The sequence below is a fragment of the Castanea sativa genome, chromosome 2 (assembly GCF_040712315.1).
Source record: "Castanea sativa cultivar Marrone di Chiusa Pesio chromosome 2, ASM4071231v1".
Lineage (NCBI taxonomy): Eukaryota > Viridiplantae > Streptophyta > Magnoliopsida > Fagales > Fagaceae > Castanea > Castanea sativa.
Window position 1 is genome coordinate 16,710,504 of NC_134014.1, and position 20,737 is coordinate 16,731,240.

The following is a 20,737-nucleotide window of genomic DNA, read 5'->3' on the forward strand; positions in this document are numbered from 1 at the left end:
TGATTTTGCTTCGAATGTTGTCTGTATTCGAGGTTGAAGTTCTTGAAATTCTTGAAGGCTTTGGGGTTTGATTCCGGCAGAACTTCTGGATTTCTGAACTCAAGATATCTTCTTCCTTCTCTGTCTGTGTTTTTCTAAATGTCTTAGGAAGGCTTCTATTTATAGGAGTTTAGGGGTAGGTGAGCAACACGTGGCAGAGTCTGATTGGTGACACTTGTCACAGCTTGATTGGTCCGCTTACGTCATCGCTTACACGTGCAGGGCTGCTTGTGTCATTGCTTACACGTGCAGGGCTACTTGTGTCATCGCTTACACGTGCTGATGCAGTTTCATGCCTTTATTTCAATGACACTTAGCAAATTTCTATTGGAATCCAAATAGTGATGGCAAAACCTAGCAGCAGTACGTGGCGCCTTGTAATTGGCTGTATTTTATGGACTTGGTAGTATGATGTGTCAGCTTGTGATAGGTCAGGAATTTTCCCTCTCTACAGCCTTAAAATGCAATTGGAGAATTTCTCAAATTGTTGTTTTCTCTGGGTGGCTACAAACGCGAATGTTACTACCCATGTCCTAGCCAATTGGTCTTTGTAGAACAACTCTTTTGATGTAGGGTTAGGGTCTACTTGTTTTGTTTCTATAATTAAAGATAAGGCTCATTCTTTGCCTGTATAATTTTGTTTTTCTGTCTTAATAAAATTTCCTGTTCATTAAAAAAAAAGGAGGTGGTGAAGTCTGCTGCAATGCCAATACACCTAACCCAAAACCCTTCATTGGAACTTCCTTTTGCGAAGTCAAATCATTGCGCTGGAGTGATCTTTAATCACCTTCAGAGACCTAAAAACTGGTTTATGCTCAAATAGTTCTTATTATTTTTTTTTTTAAGGGAACTTTTTTACATTAACATATATGAATTTTTTTTGTCATATCATAAAAGTTAAAAAAACTATATATTTTTATAAACACCAAACAATTATATCGAAAATTGCGTAGTACCCTAAAACTTAGAAATATGTTAGGGGTATCAATTTTTTCATCAATTTTTTTCCCATCCCTTTTCACATAATATTGTTAATTCACTCGATTTGGCCCACTACAACATAAAAATACACGGGAGGATGCAAAAATTTCAGTGAAGTGTTCGATGTTGATAGCCTAGTATGTTCTTCTATTGGATGTCTTTAACTTCAACTCCATGACAATAGTTGACCTTACAAATGGCACTAAGAGCAATTGTATCAGTTAGGGTATAATTGTGTATAATAAAAAAAATGTTCAAATTTACACATTTTTGACCAAAAACAGCCCACATCAGTAAGTGCAAAAGTGTGAATATTTTACATTTTCCTCCAAATTGCTACAGTACCGTGTAAATATACACGGTTACTGTAGCGGGGTAAAATCTTATTTTATATTTTTTTCTCTCACCTCTCTTCTTTCTCCATCTGACTTCTCTCTCTCTGCCTCTCTCTCTCTCTCTCTCCCTCTTCCTCTTCCTCTGAACGGGACAAAATCACAAAACCCATCAACCACCGAGCATCGACCATTGTTCAACCACCACCACAACAACACCACCCACCACCGCAACAGCACCACCCACCTCCGCAACACCCACCATCACCACCAAATTCAAAAACAGAAACCCAAAATAAAAAAAAATCAACCCAAAATAAACAGAAAATTAAACTAAAATCAACAAAAAAATCAACCCAAAATAAACAAAAACAGAAACCAAATTCAAGGATCGGATCGGAGCTCGGTCAGATTGAGAAACAAAGACGGAGCTCAGATCGGATCGGAGGGTCGAGAAACAGAGACGGCGCTGGATCGAGAAACAAAGACGGCGCTGGATCGGATCGGATCGGATCGAGAAACAGAGACGGAGCTCGGATCGGATCGGAGGATCGAGAAACAGAGACGGCGCTAGATCGGATCAGAGCTGGATCGGATCGGATCGAGAAACAAAGACGGCGCTGGATCGGATCGGAGGATCGAGAAACAGAGACGGCGCTGGATCGGATCGGAGCTCGGTCAGATCGGATCGAGAAACAAGGACGGCGCTGGATCGGATCGGATCGGATCGGAGCTGGATCAGATCGGATCGGATCGGAGCTGGATCGGAACGGATCGGAGCTGGATCGAAGCGGATCGGAGCTGGATCGGATCGGAGGAGACGGCGCTGGATCGAGAAACAGAGGCGGAGGGTTGATCTGAAATGGGTAGAGAGAGAGAGAGAGAGAGAGAGAGAGAGATGAATAAAAAATGAACAGACGGAGAGAGAGATGAATCAGAAATTAACAGCAGAGAGTGCGCGCGCCAGGCAGTTGAGCAGTTGAGATAAATAATAAAAAATAATGAAAAAATTGATTATTTAATTAATAGAGGAAGTAGAATAGATGAACTGATGTGGGTGTATTGTAAAAATGAATGTGTAAAATCTTAAAAGTAGGTTTTTTGTGTAAAATAGACAGAATCTTTTAAAGGAGCTGATGTGGTTGCTCCAACCTTGAATACCATATGGAATTTGAGAAATCAATTGGCCCACGATAGAGTTCAAGAACATTGCAAAAATCATACGCACTCTGGAATTTAGAGTCAAGAAGAATGTTGTGTTCAAAAAGTTGGCAGAGGATGAGAAGCATATCATTCAATTTGCAGTGGCTATGCCTTTCCCCAGGTACCATTAAACTTATAGTCGATGCAGCTGTTACAAAGGAGTTCACCTCCTTAGTTGTGGTTGCTAAGAATGAAAATGGTGATATTCTTAAAGTTTGGACCAAAAGCCCATCTGCTGTGTGATCCTTTGACAACAGAAGCAACTGCTATTGTGTAGGCTCTTCATTTGGTTATTGAGGAAAATTTTTGAAGTACTATTATGAAAGCAGACACAAAAATATATATGGATGCTTTTAAGAGTACTCGCATCTGTTCTTGCAAATATAACAGAAAAAGTATCATATTTTAGCCAATTAAGTCCAAAATTTATCTATTTATCAAGTCCAAAATTCACTCACATCAGTTCTGTAAGTGCACAATTGCATCTGGCCCCAAGAACAGTTACGGGCTCAGGCCCAATGAGCCTTAAACAATATGATTTGTAGAGCGTGGGCTTGAAACCCAGGTTAGAAGTGTTGGAGGATTAAATGACAAGCCAAAGATGGTAAACACTTGAAAAACAATAATGAATACTGTAAATCAATCTGCTCGGACGTAAGCCGAGAACTGTTCTTATATTATTTCTCTCTCTTTTTTCTCTTTCTTTTAGGTTACAAGGAAGGGGATCCGTATTTCTGTTCTAAGTTGCTCCTTAAATACTCCTCTTTTTGATACTTTGTACACGTGTTGCCCCTACTCCCCCTTAGCCTAGATATTTCTTTTCTCAGTGCCTTTGAATAGTAACCAGAAGTTTCCCTTCCACTGTTCAGGTGTCATTTCCCCATTAATGCGGCCAGGTGGTAGGTGCAGGGTCTTTAATGTGGAGGTGACAGCCTTAATCTTTGATATCTCTCTAACATCAGTGCTTCTGGGACATCCAAGGGCTTGCCCCCTTTAACCATCGGTCTTGACCGTGTCATTCCCTGACCTTTATCATGAAGTCCCGGGTTCTCTGGTGTCCGTCCGAAAATAAAATCACCCTCGACTGGATCCTCGGAGTATGGGTCGACCCGTAGTACTGACAAGTCCTAAACCCAAGAGCAGGTCGACCTTCCTTAGCATGGCCCAACGGCCCATATTCCCATCAGGGTCTTTTTACTCCCCACAAGTTCATATGTAAAATTGTACAAAAATAACTAGTTAATACAATAACCATATAAATTTATACTGACACAAAAGAGAGTGAATGATGATTTTTTATTTTAATTTTACACAGTTGTATGAATAGTAATTGTTGTGTAATATTTTTCTATCTTTACACTACATTTTATTAAAATATTAATTTTTAATAAATTTATTTAGGCTTAAATGCACTTTTAGTCCATATATTTTGCACTTTTTTCATTTTGGTCTCTACATTTTGATTTTTCCACTTTTAGTCCCTAATTCAGGAGGTTGTGTTTCTACAAAGAACTGTAGCATTCTTTTGGATAAGAGTATCGGATATGTGCCAAATCTTATGTCTTTAAGTAAAATTGAATGTTTAGAGGATGAAGAAAGGATGCGAGTGGTGGTGGAGTTTGGTACAGTGTTTATGACGGAAAAGCCATGTGGCTGGGATGGGCTATGTCACGGTGTAATTCTGGGCTTCAATATATTGTTTTTTAAGTGCACTATCAACCACGTTAGATTCTGTCGTTAGTGAGGTGATCGAAAGGACCAAAATGATAGACATTAATTGGACTAGGGACTAAAAGTGAAAAAATCAAAATGTAAGTACCAAAATAAAAAAAATATAAAATGTAAAGACTAAAAGAGCATTTATGCCTTCTTTTTATTTAATTATCATCTCCTTAAAACAAGTTGGTAGATATGCTGAAACTGAAGCAAGACACCTGCAAAAGCAATTAAAGAAAACGACATCGTTTTCTGTCAAAGGAAAGGAGCAACTACAGAGGAAAAACGCAGTCGTATTGTTAAATGAAACTTTAGTTGCTAGCACGTGATTCAGGCAATTGGATGGACATGTGTTGTAATTTTATTTGTTTTCCCTTTCAACTATTAGATTACTTTATGTTTTTAGTTAGTTAACTTTGCTTAATTCTCGCCTAATCTTCAGGGCTTGTGTAACTGATTGCTATGATGTATAAATAGCAAATCAGTGTGTAATTTTATTTAGTCCCTTTCATTTACTTTGTGCATACAAGTTTCTTTTTAGAGAATATCTCTTTTCTTCTAGAATCTTTCTTTCTCAACATGGTATCAGAGCAACGAGTTAGTTTAATGACTCGTTGATTTCCTGACTCGTGCTTGTCCTCCATTGTTGCTCTCTTTCAAGCTTTGATTTTTTTTTTTCATTGTTGATCTTTGATTGAAGTTTTTCTGCTGTTCTTGGAATTTTTCTTGCGAAGTATCTTTTGTGATTCTTTGCTCTGAAGCTTCAATCATGGCTTCGACTTCAGATCCTACCATTCTTCCGCGAACTGTTCCACAAACAGAATCACCCTCACAGAACATTTCAAGTTCTTCAATGGCAGATGAATCAGCCAATAATCCATATTTTCTCCCTGTTGCTGAGAATCCAAGGATCATTCTTTCTTCGCAACCTCTGATTGGTCCAGAGAACTATGCTGATTGGACCAGATCTGTGTTCTTAGCCTTGAGTGCGAGGAACAAATTTGTTTTTGTTAATGGAGCAATTTCCAAACCAGAGGTTACTTCACCTCTGTACAATTCTTGGTGTAGATGTAACACCATGGTTCTTTCATGGATGGTGAATTCCCTTAGCAAAGACCTTAAGGCGAGTGTGAGGTATATCAACACTGCTCGAGAGCTATGGATTGATCTGCGAGATCGTTTCTCTCAAGGAAGTTCACCTAGGCTCTATGAGTTGCAGAAGGAAATTTCGCATCTTACACAAGGTCAACTATCGGTGAGTTCTTATTTCACAAAGTTCAAAACACTCTGGGATGAATTTGCTAGTTATCAATCTTATGCTGCTTGCACCTGCGTTTGTACTTGTGGATTTGATAAAACTCAAGTTGAAACTCAACATAAAGAGCATGTTTTTCGTTTTCTTATGGGATTAAATGATAGTTTTGATCATATTACTAGTCAAATCTTGATTGCTGAGCCTTTTCCTTCAATCAACAAAGTATGTTCTTTGATTCTGCAAGAAGAAAAACGAAGAAATATAGGTCATGGAGTTAATGTGATGGCTGAACCTACTGCTTTGTATGCTAATAATAGCTACAACCCTAGCTTTAATCCCAATTTTAGACCTAATCAAGGTCAAGGTTTTCATGGAGCGAAAGGTGGAAATTTGAAGAAGCAGAGGCCAGTGTGTACTTATTGTGGTCTGACCGGTCATATAGCAGACAAATGCTATAAACTTCATGGTTATCCACCAGTGTACTAACCAAAGGGGAACAGACCTATGGCAAATCAGGTTTCTGTTGGATTTCAATCAGATGGTTCAATTGTTCAAGGACCAAATTTCTTTCCCAATGGTAATGTCTATGGTGGTCCACAATATGCTACTAATGCTCCTGGTGTGCAGTCAGATGCAATGAATTTCTCTTCACTGAATTTTGTTCCACAGAATTTTACTCCACATAATTTTTCTCCACAGAATTTTACTCCATAGAATTTTTCTTCACAATTCATGGCTCCATCAGCACAGGCCTCTCAGTGTCCTATTTCACAGTCTCAATGTGAGCAGCTACTATCATATCTGTCTATTATTAAGGACAATTCTGCTTCAGGTTCTGGAGTACCATCTGCCCATTAAGCTACAACTGTGATGGTTGCTACTAGTGATAACCCTTCATCAAGCAACTTTGCACCCAATTTTTCAGGTAATCCCTTTTGGATTTCCCCAAATATGTCTCATTCTATTTGTTCTACTCATCTTGTAGATAGGAAAGCATTCAAATCTAGTGATTGGATCATTGATACAGGAGCCACTGATCACATGGTTCATTCAGTGACTCAATTAACTACCATAACTTCTATTTCTCAAACCTTTTTTTTTTTTGCCAAATGGGGAACAAGCTATGGTTACACACATAGGGACAGTTAAAGTTTCCACTACACTCACTCTCACCAATGTGCTTTGTGTGCCATCTTTCAGTTTTAACTTGATTTCAGTTAGTCAGCTCATAAAAGCTTATTTTTGTTGCTTAATTTTTCTTGGAAATTGCTGTTTCATCCAGGACCTGGCTCATTAGAGCACGATTGGTCTGGGTAGAGAAAGCAAAGGGTTGTACTTGCTGCAGCAAAACTTTACTCAAACTTCTCCTTTTTTAGCCTTTGCTGCACAATCTGTCTCTTCCACCTCTTCAGATTTATGGCACACTCGTTTAGGTCACCCTTCTCTTTCAAAATTTTCAATGTTAAATAAGTTTGTACCTTTTGTACCTACAAATGAATCACAGTGTTGTGATATTTTCCATTTTGCTAAGCAAAAGAAACTTTCATTTCCAACTAGTAAACATGTTTCTATTTCTCCTTTTGATCTTGTACATTGTGCCCTTTGGGGACCTTTCTTTAAGGCAACTAATGAAGGTTACAAGTATTTTTTGACTATTGTTGATGATTTTTCTAGATGTACTTGGGTGTATCTTCTTAAACATAAATCAGAAACTGGATCCTTGATTCCTCAATTTGTTGCTTTGATTGAAACTCAATTTGGTCAGAAATTAAAATGTATCAAAAGTGATAATGGAACTGAATTTTACTTGAGGGATTTTTTCAAAAACAATGGAATTTTGCATCAGTTATCATGTGTTGATACCCCACAGCAAAATGCCATTGCTGAAAGAAAACATCAACATATTCTTAATGTGGCTAGAGCCTTGCACCTTCAATCTCAAGTTCCTTTATCATATTGGGGTGATTGCATTTTGACTGCAGTGTATTTGATTAATAGAACCCCTTCCAAACTTTTGCATAACAAAACTCCTTATGAAATGCTTTTTAACAAACCACCTTCTTTTGAACACTTGAGATGTTTTGGTTGTCTATGTTTTGTTTATACTTTACCTCACAATAGACACAAATTTGCATCTAGAGCTGGAAAGTGTGTTTTCTTAGGTTATCCTCATGGCATTAAAGGCTACAAGGGTTTAGATTTGGATTCTAATTCCATTCACATTTCTAGGGACATAGTTTTCTATGAAAACATATACCCTTTTGCTCAAGCTTCTTCCTCTCTTCAAACTCTTACCTGTTTTGATTTCCCTCACTCTAGTTCTGATAATGGACTCTTTTGTTCATCTCCATCTTCTTATGTGCCTCCCAATTCCTCAGCTGATATTTTAATTCCTTCAGCATCTACTTTGCAGCCTGTCTTGACAAGAAATTTGGTCTGAAGGATTTGGGATCATTGAGATATTTTCTTGGTCTTGAAGTGGCTAGAACAGATTAAGGGAGAAGCCTAAATGAAAGGAAGTATGCTTTAGAATTACTCAAGGACACAGGTTTTTTGGGTTGCAAACCTAGTAAGCTTCCCATGGAGCAAAATCTAAGATTGTCCAAGTATGAAGGAACACCTCTTGCTGATCCTAGTCAATATAGAAGACTCATTGGAAGGCTTTTGTATTTAACATTAACCAGGCCTGACATCACCTATGCACTGCATAGGTTGAGTCAATTTGTTGCATTGCCTAGAGAGCCACACATGATAACATTGAACAAGGTACTTCAGTATATTAAGGCCTCACCTGGTAAAGGGATCTTCTTCTCTAGTAGTTCAAATTTGCAAATCACATCCTTTTGTGATGCAGACTAGGCTAGCTGCCCAGATACCAGGAGATCATTAACTGGGTATAGTGTGTTTCTTGGAGATTCTCTGGTTTCTTGGAGGTCAAAGAAGCAGGGGGTAGTTTCTAGTTCATCAATAGAGGCTGAATATAGAGCCATGGCCACAGTAGCTTGTGAGATAACTTGGGTTTTACAATTGCTCAAGGATTTGAAAGTTCATCATCCAAGAGCAGCTATGGTTTTCTGTGATAATCAAGCAGCACTTCATATAGCTACAAATCCAGTATTTCAGGAGAGAACAAAACATATTGAGGTTGATTGCCATTTGATAAGAGAAAAGATAAAAGAAGGGATGATCAAAACCTTTCATGTTGCTAGCAATTCACAAGTGGCAAACATTTTCACTAAAGCTTTGGGAATATCTACTTTCACTAGACTAGCAACAAGGTTGGGACTTATTGATATTTTTGTTCCAAAAACCTCGAAGTTTTGTTCACAAGATCAAGTTACTAAACAAGCTGATGTTCAGAACTTGAAGGGGAGTGCTGAAACTGAAGCAAGACACCTGCAGAAGCAATTAAAGAAAACAACATCATTTTCTGTCAAAGGAAAGAAGTAACTAGAGAGGATATACGCAGTCGTATTGTTAAACGAAACTTTAGTTGCTGGCACGTGATTCAGGCAATTGGATGGACACGTGTTGTAATTTTATTTGTTTTCCCTTTCCGCTATTAGATTACTTTCTGTTTTTAGTTAGTTAACTTTGCTTAATTCTCGCCTAATCTTCAGGGCTTGTGTAACTAATTGCTATGATGTATAAATAGCAGATCAGTGTGTAATTTTATTTAGTTCCTTTCATTTACTTTGTGAATACAAGTTTCTTTTCAGAGAATATCTCTTTTCTTCTAGAATCTTTCTTTCTCAATAAGATATGAGTTGAGAACTTGAGAGTGTTCCCATCCGGTTTTGCAAAAAGTCTTTATTTGAACCACTAAAAAAAATTATTTTTTGTGTTTACTTGATGTAACTACTTACAATATACCATGTATCACATTTATCATTTTGCAATGCTGTTCCAATAGTTCATGTTTTTCTTATATCTTTTCACAAAGTTCTGGGTCTTGTCAGGGATAAATTGGGGTCTATAGAGAAATGGTCTCCAATCTTGGGGAAAATCAAATTAGTTGTGGACCCTCCTGATGAATTAATTAATGGGTTTGTAACCACGGAACCACCGGTTCACCAATACTACTCCCCTTACTTTTTTAAATTTTTTATGTGGTAGCTTTGGAAGTTAATGTCATCTTGCATTAATTACTGCAAAAGTTGAACCTACGGAAGTCTCTGGTTTAGTGCAAGATGCCTTCGTGGAGTATTCAAAATATAAAAATACCATGCCTTTTGAAAATCCGCTAATTACAATGCTTTGGGTAAAACGGATCCATATCCTCTCTATTTCTATTTGAAATGAAGAGTATCCAGTTAAGGGTTAAGATCTGCTTAAAAAGAATCTAAGGTCTACAAAATGCCGCCTCAATTAAAAGTTTTTAACTTAACCAAATAACAAATAACTATGGAAACCAAAGTTAACTATGGTCTAAAAAAAAAGCACCAGATCCTTGTATCTGGAATTTGGATCCCCTTCAAGAATCAGTTCTTCAATATCAACTGCCCATCAGCCAAATGGCTTTGCTCTCTCAATCTCTCTTCTCCATTGCCGTGCTCCCTCAACCTTGCCATCGCCACTGCCACAATCACCAACGAGTGCCAAGCTACCTCAACTGTGGTTAAACAAAAGGGTTAACTCAGCAAACCCATCTTATATCAATCTCTCTTCTCCATCGTCGAATAGCTTTGCTCTCTCAATCTCTCTTCTCCATCGACGTGCTTTGCTCTCCCTCAACCTTCCCATCGCCACTGCCACAATCACCAACGTGTGCCAAGCTATCATTGTTTCTTTGATTTCATCTCACACCAGCCTAACATCACCGAACCCATTGCTTGGTAAATTTTCTTAATCTTATTTCTTCTTTATAAGCTCTGTTTGGTTGCTTGGAAAACAAAGGAAAATAAATTAGTATATTGCTATTTTTTTTTCGTCATGTTGAGTTGGTTTCTATTCTGTTTTTTTTTTTTTTGGGTTTTGAGCTTTGGGCTTGTTTGAAAACAAAATAGTTGGTGGGTGTTTAAGCTTTGCAGGGTTTATGGTTTGTTTTTATTTGAATCTGTTCCAAAAGGTATGAGATTTTTGGGTTGTTTTGATACCACACCCAAGTTTCTTGAGACTAGGATGAAAAATCTGAAAAACAAAAACAACAAGCAAAACTAATACTGGAAGGGCGTGGGAGGAAATAGAATTAATGATCAAAATACAAGCTTACTATTTTACTTAATCATAGTTGTTCACTCGATTAATACACTGGCTTTTTAAGGTGAGGCAGATGAATTTTTTATTTTCAAAAATCTGTTTTGTTGGGATTCTTGAGAACCCTTTTATGGTTGGTATTTGAAGCTCTTACGGGAAAAATAATTGAATTTCCTAGCTGTTTTTTGTGCCTCTCTTTTTGTAGATTGGTTCTTGTATTGGCCTTTTGGTTATTCATTTGGAAAGTCTGCATAATTTTTTGGACAGGTTATGTTATTGGTTTCTCTATAATTCTGAAGGATTGAGATTTGTTAATATTGCTTATAGGTTTCATTGATCCTAATCATCAGTAATTTGGAAAGGCCTTTGGAGCTATAATACATCCCAAAGCTTTGATACCAAAAGAACTTACAGAACAAAGAAGCATCATACATTCATAGCAAGAGATGGGGCAAGTTGTTTAACACGAGGCAAGTCGAAGTGATCAAGCTAAGATTGAAAATTGTAGACTTTGGATGGAATGTATAATCAAGAAGCAAGAGGTGGAATGTATAGTCAAGCAATAAGCACACCAATTGTAGAAGTTTCATGTTATTATAATCATATAATCAAAGTGTTTATTTCAATGGAATTCTTGTTATGTGATCAAAGTGTACATTTTAATAAAATTTGTTCATTTTTTATTATTAAATTCTCTTATTGTCTACTCTGTTGGATTGAATTTTGATTGTAATGTCAAGTAACTCATAGGGGTGCAACCCAAGTACATAGATTAGCTGAGCAATGTAAAAGAAAATGATTAACTAGCACCCTTACCAATTTGCAATGCAAGTACATAGTTCACATGAATGTGCATGCATTTAATCAAAAACCAAGTGATTTGCATTTTGGCCTTAAACTGCTTTGCACATGTTAAATCCATAGAAGCAACATCGTTTGGATTTCAAATTTGATTCACAAATTTAAAATTTAAATAATGCAATGGCAACTAGATTGCTTTATTGCAAAATACATTATATTCACTGATGGCATTGAGAAACTCCTGCGTAGACAAAAACTGAACACTATCTACAACAAAAAGGCAAACTGATCCACTCCTAATAGCATAACAATTATGTAGAAAACAACAACTTTTGCAGAAACACAATTATGTAGAAACTGATCCACAATTATGCAGAAAACAGGACAATTTGCAGAAACAGTATTTATGCAGAAACAGTAATTATGCAATAATTATACCGGACCTATTCTGTAGAAACAATATTTTTTCCAAATAATAAAACATCTGAACATTTGAATGTGACCAAATGTGACTAAGTTTTGGACCCTTAAAATTCCAGTCCTAAACTAGGAAAATTACAAAACAAGAGCACTTAATCTCAACATATGTCATAGATTATAAAACATGATCCTAAACTAGAAAAATGGCTTGACTTTAAGAACCATCTCATTCCATCCACTTGTAACACTTTCTTGAGCCAAGGGACCTCCACTTGCAACACTTCCTTGAGTCAAGAAACCTCTTGCATTATCAATTTTGTCGTTGGAGCCTACAACACTTGATATACTCTATAAATGTGATGTTAATGCAACACTTGCTAATGAGCCTTCCTGATGTGATGTAGAACTTGTGGAAGCCGACTACAAAAAAACCAATTACACATTACACATATCACAAGCTTAGCATTAAAATTATCAAATAATGCATCTAAACTATTATTAATATCAAAGTAAAATATATAATTGTAAATATCTTTACCATTAAAAATTGTGTAAAACTATAGCAATATTTCTAGAAGAGATATCCATAGTTTTCTTTTGTGCCATGATGTCATGTGCATATCCTGTAAAAATTGTACTTGTTTAGCAACAATAATAGTATACTATATTAATGTGTAAAAATAAAATAGAATGGTGAAAATAGGATAATTTAGAAGATTACCTCCTGCACTTTTCTTTTTTTTTTGTTTGCTTCTTTGATGTGCCTTCCTTTGGTTTCGGCATCTTTTCTATCCATGATTTTGTCCTACAGTTTTTATTACGATAAATTTCCCTTTTCTTTATCCCTTTTGATACAATCGTAATCGAAGCACATAATTGATCTTCTTTGTCTGCAAAATCGGTGGAAGGCCTAATGATGTCTTCTTCTACATTAGCTTTGCAATTCCTAAGGTCACAAAGTTTTTTTTTTTTTTTTCAAATCTGCAATTTCTAAGTTTAGAATATTATGGCCTTCTTTAGTTTCACATGCCTCATTCACCAATTGAATATATTTTGGACATAAATCTCAATACCGATCTACATATTCAAGTCGAGTATCCGGCTTAATGTTACGTGTTGTGCATTTTTTTCCGCTTCCATCTTTTGCATCTCTTCTCCACCTCTTCATGATATATCTATTAGGAATCAACTTGATATCCAATACATCAAGAACTATCAAACCATGCCTACATAAAATACCAAATGACTCAAACTTTCTGCAACTACAAGATATAGTCTCATCTAATGGATTCCACATGACTTCATATTTTCCATATTGATTGAAAACTCCAACCACATAACTATGTGTTTGACTCACATTGCGTTCTAGGATGGAAAGTGTCATTTCCTCTTCAACTTCTGTCTGAAATAAATCAAACAACGTAGGCGTGTACACTGTTGCTACTTGGTTAAGCATAGGAGAGCTTTTGAGCTTCAATCTTGGAAATTTATGTCTAGAGTTGTATTCTGCTTCTAACTCCTTATCCTATTTTTGATTGACAACTCTTTCAAAATGAGTGAAAAACTCTACTATATTGAGATTAGTACGCAAGCAATCCTTCAAGTCAGCATTGAAACTCTCACTAAGCTGGGTTGTCTTCATCCTTGCAGTGAAAGTTCTCTTAACATATGCTTGGGCCCATTTTTCCTTCAATTTAAATAGATCAATTAGCCATTTATTTTCACAAACATCATACTTATCTAGCATTTCATTCCAAGCTATAAGAAACTCATCTTCACCATCATACTTATAGATACATGCTAAGAAATCATCGTTAAATTGAGACTCATTTTTGAGTAAATGACCCAAGTGTTTCTCAGCATTCTGCCATCTATGCCAACTACACAATGCATGATATGTCTTAGGCAAGACTACTTTTATTGCAGCTGACATTGCTGCATCTTAATCTGTGAAAATAGTGATTGGCTTCTTTTTAGACATTGTTTCTAAGAAGGTCTCAAATAACCATACAAAAGATTCAATCATTTCATCATATAAAAGTGCACCTCCAAATACAACAGTTTCTCTATGGTGATTGAGACCCAAAAATACTCTAAGTGGCATTGCATCTCTATTTGTACTAGACATTGTATCAAATGTTATTACATCACCGAAGTGGCTATAGTCCATGATCATTCTTGCATCGACCCAAAAGATATTAGTAATCAACTCTTCACAGTCCAATTGAGTAGCGAAATCATATGAAGGATTTTCCTTAAATTGATGATTGAAATATCTTCCCAAGCTAGCAGCTTCCCCATGCTCCATGTCTCTCCATCGCTTAGTGCGTAAATAGTTTTTATGATCTTTCTTGGTAAAACCAAGATTATCATATCCGCAAACTTGCTTACTATGAAGCTCATAAGATTGCTTTAATCTTAATCCCGATTCATGTGCCAAATCAATTTCAATAGCATGAGTTGCAGCCACTTTCCGTTGTGATGGCATCATGTGTACAGATGATGGGAGGTGGAGATAGTGGTTATGCTCTGCAATAGATTCATTCATGAAAGCTCAGATTTGTGTTAAAAACACAAGAGCTGTTTAGACCATAAATTAATAAATTATGGCTCGATTGATTTTACTCTAACTTAAACTAAGTGCGGAATAGAGTAAATGCGAGCGAACAAACAATACAACTACTCTAAGCCATATTCAACAAAACACAGCAGTAAAATGAAAACTAAAAGAGTAGGGAAGAAAAATGCAAATGCAAATACAAGATAACACGCCGATGTGTTGTAGAAGAGGAAACCGTAGAACTTGGCGAAAAACCTCTCCGCCGCCCTCTAAGCAGTAAATCGATCCACTAGACAATAAGTTGGGATACACGGATAACAAGAGACCCTCCAAGCCTAATCTACCCAGTGCACCTAAGCCTTCCAAGCTCTTACTCCAACAAGGCTTCTCGGAACCGTGTCTTGTCTAGTTTTTCGGATCCAGCAATGCGCTCGATTGCATCCGCCAAAGCTTGGCTTCTTCCAATGCTTCCCAGCAGCACCAAAACCTCACTAGACACTCAATATGGGTGTGGTAGTGTTTGGTTTATCAACCTCTCAAGGATTTGGATATGGAGAGGTAGGAGTTGAGGAAAACCACAATGGATAGTGTAGAGGATTATGGGTATGACAGTCTCTAACTCTCAAGGGTTTATGGCTAAGGTTTTCTCTCTGAAAGACTCTCTACTCAATATGTGGGTAATGAGGGTATATATAATGTGTATGAGGATGTAGTGGAGCATATATGACAAAATAGCAAAACAGACTGTTTCGCGGGTATCTCACGGGAAGGCCTTACCCGCGAGACACTCGTGAAATCCAGCTGTCACCATCTGTCATGACTCTTTGCATTCCAGTCATGTGCTAAGTACATGCTTCACTTCGCGGGAAGGCTACTCGTAAGATACCCGCGAAAACTTCTTTTGTCTTCAATGTTGCCTTGAGTCTTCACACTTTCTCTTTTACACACAACCCTTACAAATAAATCACACATAAAATACAGGGTACAAAAGATTTACCAAAATTACAATCAAATTTAGCACGGAATTAAAGCCAACACAAAATAGTTGTAAATTACAACTTTACAATTCACCACATATTTTTTACTATCTCGATTAAGTACAATAACCAAACGTGCTTCACAACCACATCTTGTTTCTGCTCGTGGATTCTTTATATTCTGATCTCTCTTGTCTTTGCCTCGAACTCCATCCTTCGCACACACAAATCTCCTTGAAGTAACCACTCCAGTCTTTTTACATTTATTTACATACTCTTTTCTAATACTAAAACTAGTCTTTCTACCATATTCATTATAAGAATCATATGCAATCTCATCTGCTTCAAACTCCATCCCTTTAAATGGGGTAGATTCCATGGGCACATTAGAAGGAACATGAATTCCCATCATTATCCCTAGAAAAAATTGACCATAAATTTATTATAACTTTCACCTATCATTTGTTTTCAAAACAGAGATGATGTAAAAAAATGAGACAGAGTAAAAATGATTGAGTAGCTAGAGTAAAAATGAAAGAGTCATTGGAAGCAAGGGAAAATTTGGTTGCTAAATGAGCAGTAGAGTTACGGCATCTACTAATCCAACTAAAATTGCAAGAAACAAAAGACATAGCCAAGTCTTGAATGTCAACAATCAAATGAAAAATAGATCAGGCAGAACAGGGACCATAGGTGTGGATAGACCAGGCAATCAAATATGCCATATACTAATAAAGATTCAATCTTTATCTCAAAAAAAAAAAAAAAAAAGATACTCCAAGAATCATCCAGGCATTATAAAGATTCAATTTTTATCTCAAAAAATTAAAAATAAAAGTTCAGATAGACTCTGACTTACATCCAACCATCAAAACAACAATATAAACTCACCAAGACAACAATATAAATGCAGAAAAATGAGATGGACTCCAAGAATCATCCAGCCATTATGAAAATTCAATCTTTATCCCAAAAAATTAAAAATAAAAGTTTAGAGAGACTCTAACTTGCATCCAGGCATCAAAACAACAATATAAACTCACCAAGACAATAATATAAATGCAGAAAAATGAGATGGACTCCAAGAATCATCCAGCCATTATAAAGATTCAATCTTTATCTCAAAAAATTAAAAATAAAAGTTCAGATAGACTCTTACTTGCATCTAGCCACCAAAACAACAATATAAACTCACCAAGACAACAATAAAAATGCAGAAAAATGATCAAACATCAAATAAGATAACCATAAACAAGTTTTACAGATATACCTCTGTTTTGGCAAGATAGAAACAGAAACTTATTCTTTGAACCTTTGAACGTGTTCTTTGAAGCTTTGAACGTGTCTTTGAAGCTTTGAACGTGTCTTTGGGTTCCACTTTTCCCTCCTAAAAAAGCTGTAACTCTCTCTCTCTCTTTTTACTTTTTATGTTTTATTTTTTTTGTCCTAGTAGAAACTGTGGTTTGTCCAGTTGAGTTAAAGAGCCTCTAGTTTAAGTGTGGTTTGGGTTAAGTTATGACGTGGCACATTTTTTACCCTTGATAGTTTTCAAAAAGATCTTATCCATGAAATGGACACTCTCCATTTCAAAGGGAAATGGAGAGGATCCGGATCCGGGTAAAACTTAAGGTAGACAATAAATATTTTAAATCAAAAATATATTCTACACACTTTGCTATAACTATTCCATGTGCTAGATTATAATTAACTACTTATCACTTTCACACAATACAAAAGGAGAGGCGTTTTTTCAGAAATAACTAAAGAATCCAAACTACATCATTAGTAAGAAAAGGTTTGAAACCAATTTGGTTTCTAACAAATCGAGTCCGTTGGACTCGATTTTGGGCTTATAAATCAAGTACATTGTACTCGATTTCTCCATCGCGGCACGGGCTGAGCTGGACAAGGAGTCCACGTAGGCACAAAAATCGAGTTCAACGAACTCGATTTTTGGTCATAAAAATCGAGTTCAATAAACTCGATTTTTGGTAATAAAAATCGAGTCCTTTGTACTCGATTTCCAATTTCCACATCTTACCATGTGAAAGTCACGGGGGCACGTGATCACTTTAAAGTAAATCGAGTCTACTGGACTCGATTTTTGGTCCCCACCAGTTTTCGGGCACGTGGATATAACTCGAGTAAAGGAGACTCGATTTACTTGCGTCTAAAAATTGAGTCTACTGAACTCGATTTCTGTGAATGGTCCACAGCCCATCCACATGTCATGTGGGTCCCAAATGGGACCTTTTTCCCCCCTTACCCGACTCACATCTCTTATGCTCTCACATTTTCTCTTCTGCTCTCACAACAGCATCTCACTCACACAACTTATCATCACTCACACAACTTACCTCATCACACAACTTACCTCAACTTTCATCAACTCTCAGGTAATGTTTTTACAATATTGATAATATTTTTTGTTAGTTAAATATAGTGGTTATTTGCTAGGTTATTTTTTTAAGAAACAATTAGAACATATTAGGAAAATTTTTGTTTTTTTGTTTGTTAGTGTAAATATTGTGATTAATTTATTTGTTAGTATATTGTGGGTAGTTTATTTGTTAGTATATTGTGATTATTTGTTAGTTTTTTTAATTATTATTATGATTAATTATTGGAAATACTTAGTACTAAATATTGTGATTAAATGTTATTACAACATATTTGGAAATATTGTTTTTTTTTGTTAGTGTAAATATTGTGATTAAATTATTTGCAAAGTTTTTTTTAGAAAATTAATATTGTGATTAATTATTGGGAATTTTTAGTACCAAATATTGTGATTAATTATGTTATTACAACATATTGGGAATATTTGCTTATTTTTTGTTATTGTAAATATTGTGATTAAATTATTTTCTAGGTTTTTAAAAAAAATTAATGTTGCGATTAATTATTGGGAATATTTAGTATTGGGGAAATATTTTGGTACGAAATATTGTGATTAATTATGTTATTACAACATATTGAGAATATTTTTTTTTGTTAGTGTAAATATTGTGATTAATAATATGCTAGGTTTTTTAAAAAAATTAATATTGAGAATATTTAGTACTAAATATTGTGATCAATTGTTAGGAATATTTAGTACTTTTAGGTTTTTGTCATTGGTATGAAATGGATTATGAGTTTGATACCTAAGACACCCATTACAGTCTTTTTAGTATAAATTATTTCAAGATATATTTGTTTAAGATTTGTAACAAAGATTTCAATGGGTAACTAGTTGTTATAATATTTTTGTTCATCATATCTTATTTGAATGGGTTTTGAAAGTTATGCCTCTAGAATGATTTGAATGTGAGTATATGCAAATTTGGTTGAGGTTAGTATTGTTGGCATGTCATACCCAAAGTTTTGTGATTGATGTTGATTGAGAGTTATAAATTTGTCACTAACACAATTGCACTTGATGATCTATAGGTTGATAATGATATATATAAATATATACTACGGTGGATCCCTTAGCAATGCCAACCCTTATGACGGATTTCCATTTCAAGGTCCGGGTATCCAGTGCTGTTATATGATGATACGCCATAAGTTAAAGACCTTGAGTGATTTGAAGATAAAAATTATGGAAGAGCTGCAACTGAACCCTGCTTTGCATGACATACATATTACTTTCCGTTCTCCACATGAAGTCCTCAATCAACGCATTAATTACAGATATATGGCGATAACAGAAGACAAACATGTGAAGTTCATGTTTCACAAGATGCGTCAATGGGAACAAGTAGCAAATTTTGAGTTGTACATCACTTTGGAGCTGCGTGCAGAAGTCGGCATAGAGGATATTGTACAAACAACTACATCTCTACAGTTTGCAGTCCTAGATGACCAATGCACCACGTTGGGAGGCTATACACCCCCTTTTCAAGAGACACCAAGAACAGTTGAGAGCGAACCTGGCAATAGATATGAAGATCAATTTTGTACACATCGAGGTGAATCCTCTACAGTTCCAGTAGTTGAAGATGAAGACGAACACTATGTTGGGGAAGATCTTGACGATAGAGATGAGTACGAAGAGAGGATTGAGCGAGGTGACTTTGATAGGGGTGTTGATGACCATGAAATTACTCTCAATCCTAATGTTGATGATATGGATGAATGTGATGAAGATGATGCAAACCCTACTGTTAGAGTTCAGCATGTTACAAATGCAACCCCCGTTTATGAACCTCCCGCCTTATCATTTTATGAAAATACTTGGGAAAATATGGTTGATCCTGAAGTTGGTGAGCAAGCATTTGCTTCTTCTTGGAATGCGGACATGAATTTTTGTACGGGGTTGATTTTTGCGAATAAAGAAGCGGTGAAACATGCATTAACAATTTATGCCGCAAAGCATAACAGAAACTTTCTGACTAGTAGGTCGACCAAAAGTAGACTGTATGTGAAATGCATGGATGGGTCATGCAAGTGGTACGTTGGAGCAGTCATGAAGCCTAAACAGGGAACATGGATGGTCACATCTTATGGGGGTCCTCACAGTTGTATGACCCTTGGCATGGCTCTTGATGGTAGAATGATGGATTGTAATTTTCTTGCAGCAGAATTTGTTCCAATGTTGCGAGAAAATCACACGGCAACAATTCAACACCTTAGAGATTACATCAAAGGGAAGTATTATGAACATAAGCTTTCTTACTATAAGATATGGGATGCGAAACAAAGGGCTATTGCAAAGATATTCGGTGATTGGGAAGAGTCTTACGAAAGGCTGAAAAAGTTGTTGTTGGCATACTTGGATCAAGAAGCTGGCACCCGATACTGGTATCTCACTGAACTGAGGGAGGAAGGTGTTACAATATTGCGATATGTATTTTGGGCTTTCGCTCCTTGCATTGAAGGATTCAGACATTGTAAGCCAGTAATCAGTATTGATGGGACCTATTTGTATGGTAAATATCGAGGGGTGTTGATGATTGCAATGGCCACCGATGCCAACAACAAGGTTTTGCCTCTCGCCTTTGCTGTTGTGGACAAAGAGTCAGGGCCTAGTTGGAGGTGGTTTTTAGATTGCGTCAGGTTTGCACTGGGGGATGTGATAGCAAATAAGGACATATGCATACATAAGGGTATTCGAAACGCAATTGCAAGGCCTAGAGATGATCATGGACGAGTACGAGTATACCACAGATATTGCCTTCGACATGTTGCTAGCAACTTCAACACGCATTTTCAGGACGCCACTTTAAAGTCATTGGCCTTGAAAGCGAGGTATGCTACTCAGGAAGTTAAA

The 20,737-nt window shown here is 36.4% G+C and overlaps 3 protein-coding genes across 5 annotated transcripts; 1 reads left to right on the top strand and 2 right to left on the bottom strand.

Moving 5' to 3' along the window:
- The first annotated feature begins 4,501 nt into the window (after positions 1-4,501).
- LOC142623302 (uncharacterized) lies at positions 4,502-11,287 on the top strand. 3 transcript variants are annotated; one of them, XR_012842100.1, is made up of 2 exons: positions 4,502-6,451; positions 7,940-8,076. XR_012842100.1 is itself a non-coding variant. In XM_075796698.1 (2 exons), the coding sequence occupies exons 1-2, from the start codon at positions 5,041-5,043 to the stop codon at positions 11,098-11,100; spliced, it is 537 nt and encodes a 178-aa protein (XP_075652813.1). In that variant the 5' UTR covers positions 4,502-5,040; the 3' UTR covers positions 11,101-11,287. The 3 variants fall into 3 exon arrangements, 1 of the variants encoding a protein (XP_075652813.1); XR_012842101.1 differs by having other exon boundaries at positions 7,926-8,052; XM_075796698.1 differs by lacking the exon at positions 7,940-8,076 and adding an exon at positions 11,050-11,287 and having other exon boundaries at positions 4,502-5,526.
- Positions 11,288-13,009: 1,722 nt separating this feature from the next.
- Positions 13,010-13,876, bottom strand: LOC142624956 (protein FAR-RED ELONGATED HYPOCOTYL 3-like). Its single transcript, XM_075798676.1, has 2 exons — positions 13,514-13,876; positions 13,010-13,468 (listed from the first exon to the last, which is right to left on the bottom strand). The coding sequence occupies exons 1-2, from the start codon at positions 13,874-13,876 to the stop codon at positions 13,010-13,012; spliced, it is 822 nt and encodes a 273-aa protein (XP_075654791.1).
- A 9-nt stretch (positions 13,877-13,885) lies between these two features.
- Positions 13,886-15,889, bottom strand: LOC142624957 (protein FAR1-RELATED SEQUENCE 5-like). Its single transcript, XM_075798677.1, has 2 exons — positions 15,589-15,889; positions 13,886-14,472 (listed from the first exon to the last, which is right to left on the bottom strand). Exons 1-2 carry the CDS (start codon positions 15,887-15,889, stop codon positions 13,886-13,888), a joined length of 888 nt encoding a protein of 295 aa, XP_075654792.1.
- Positions 15,890-20,737: the final 4,848 nt, after the last annotated feature.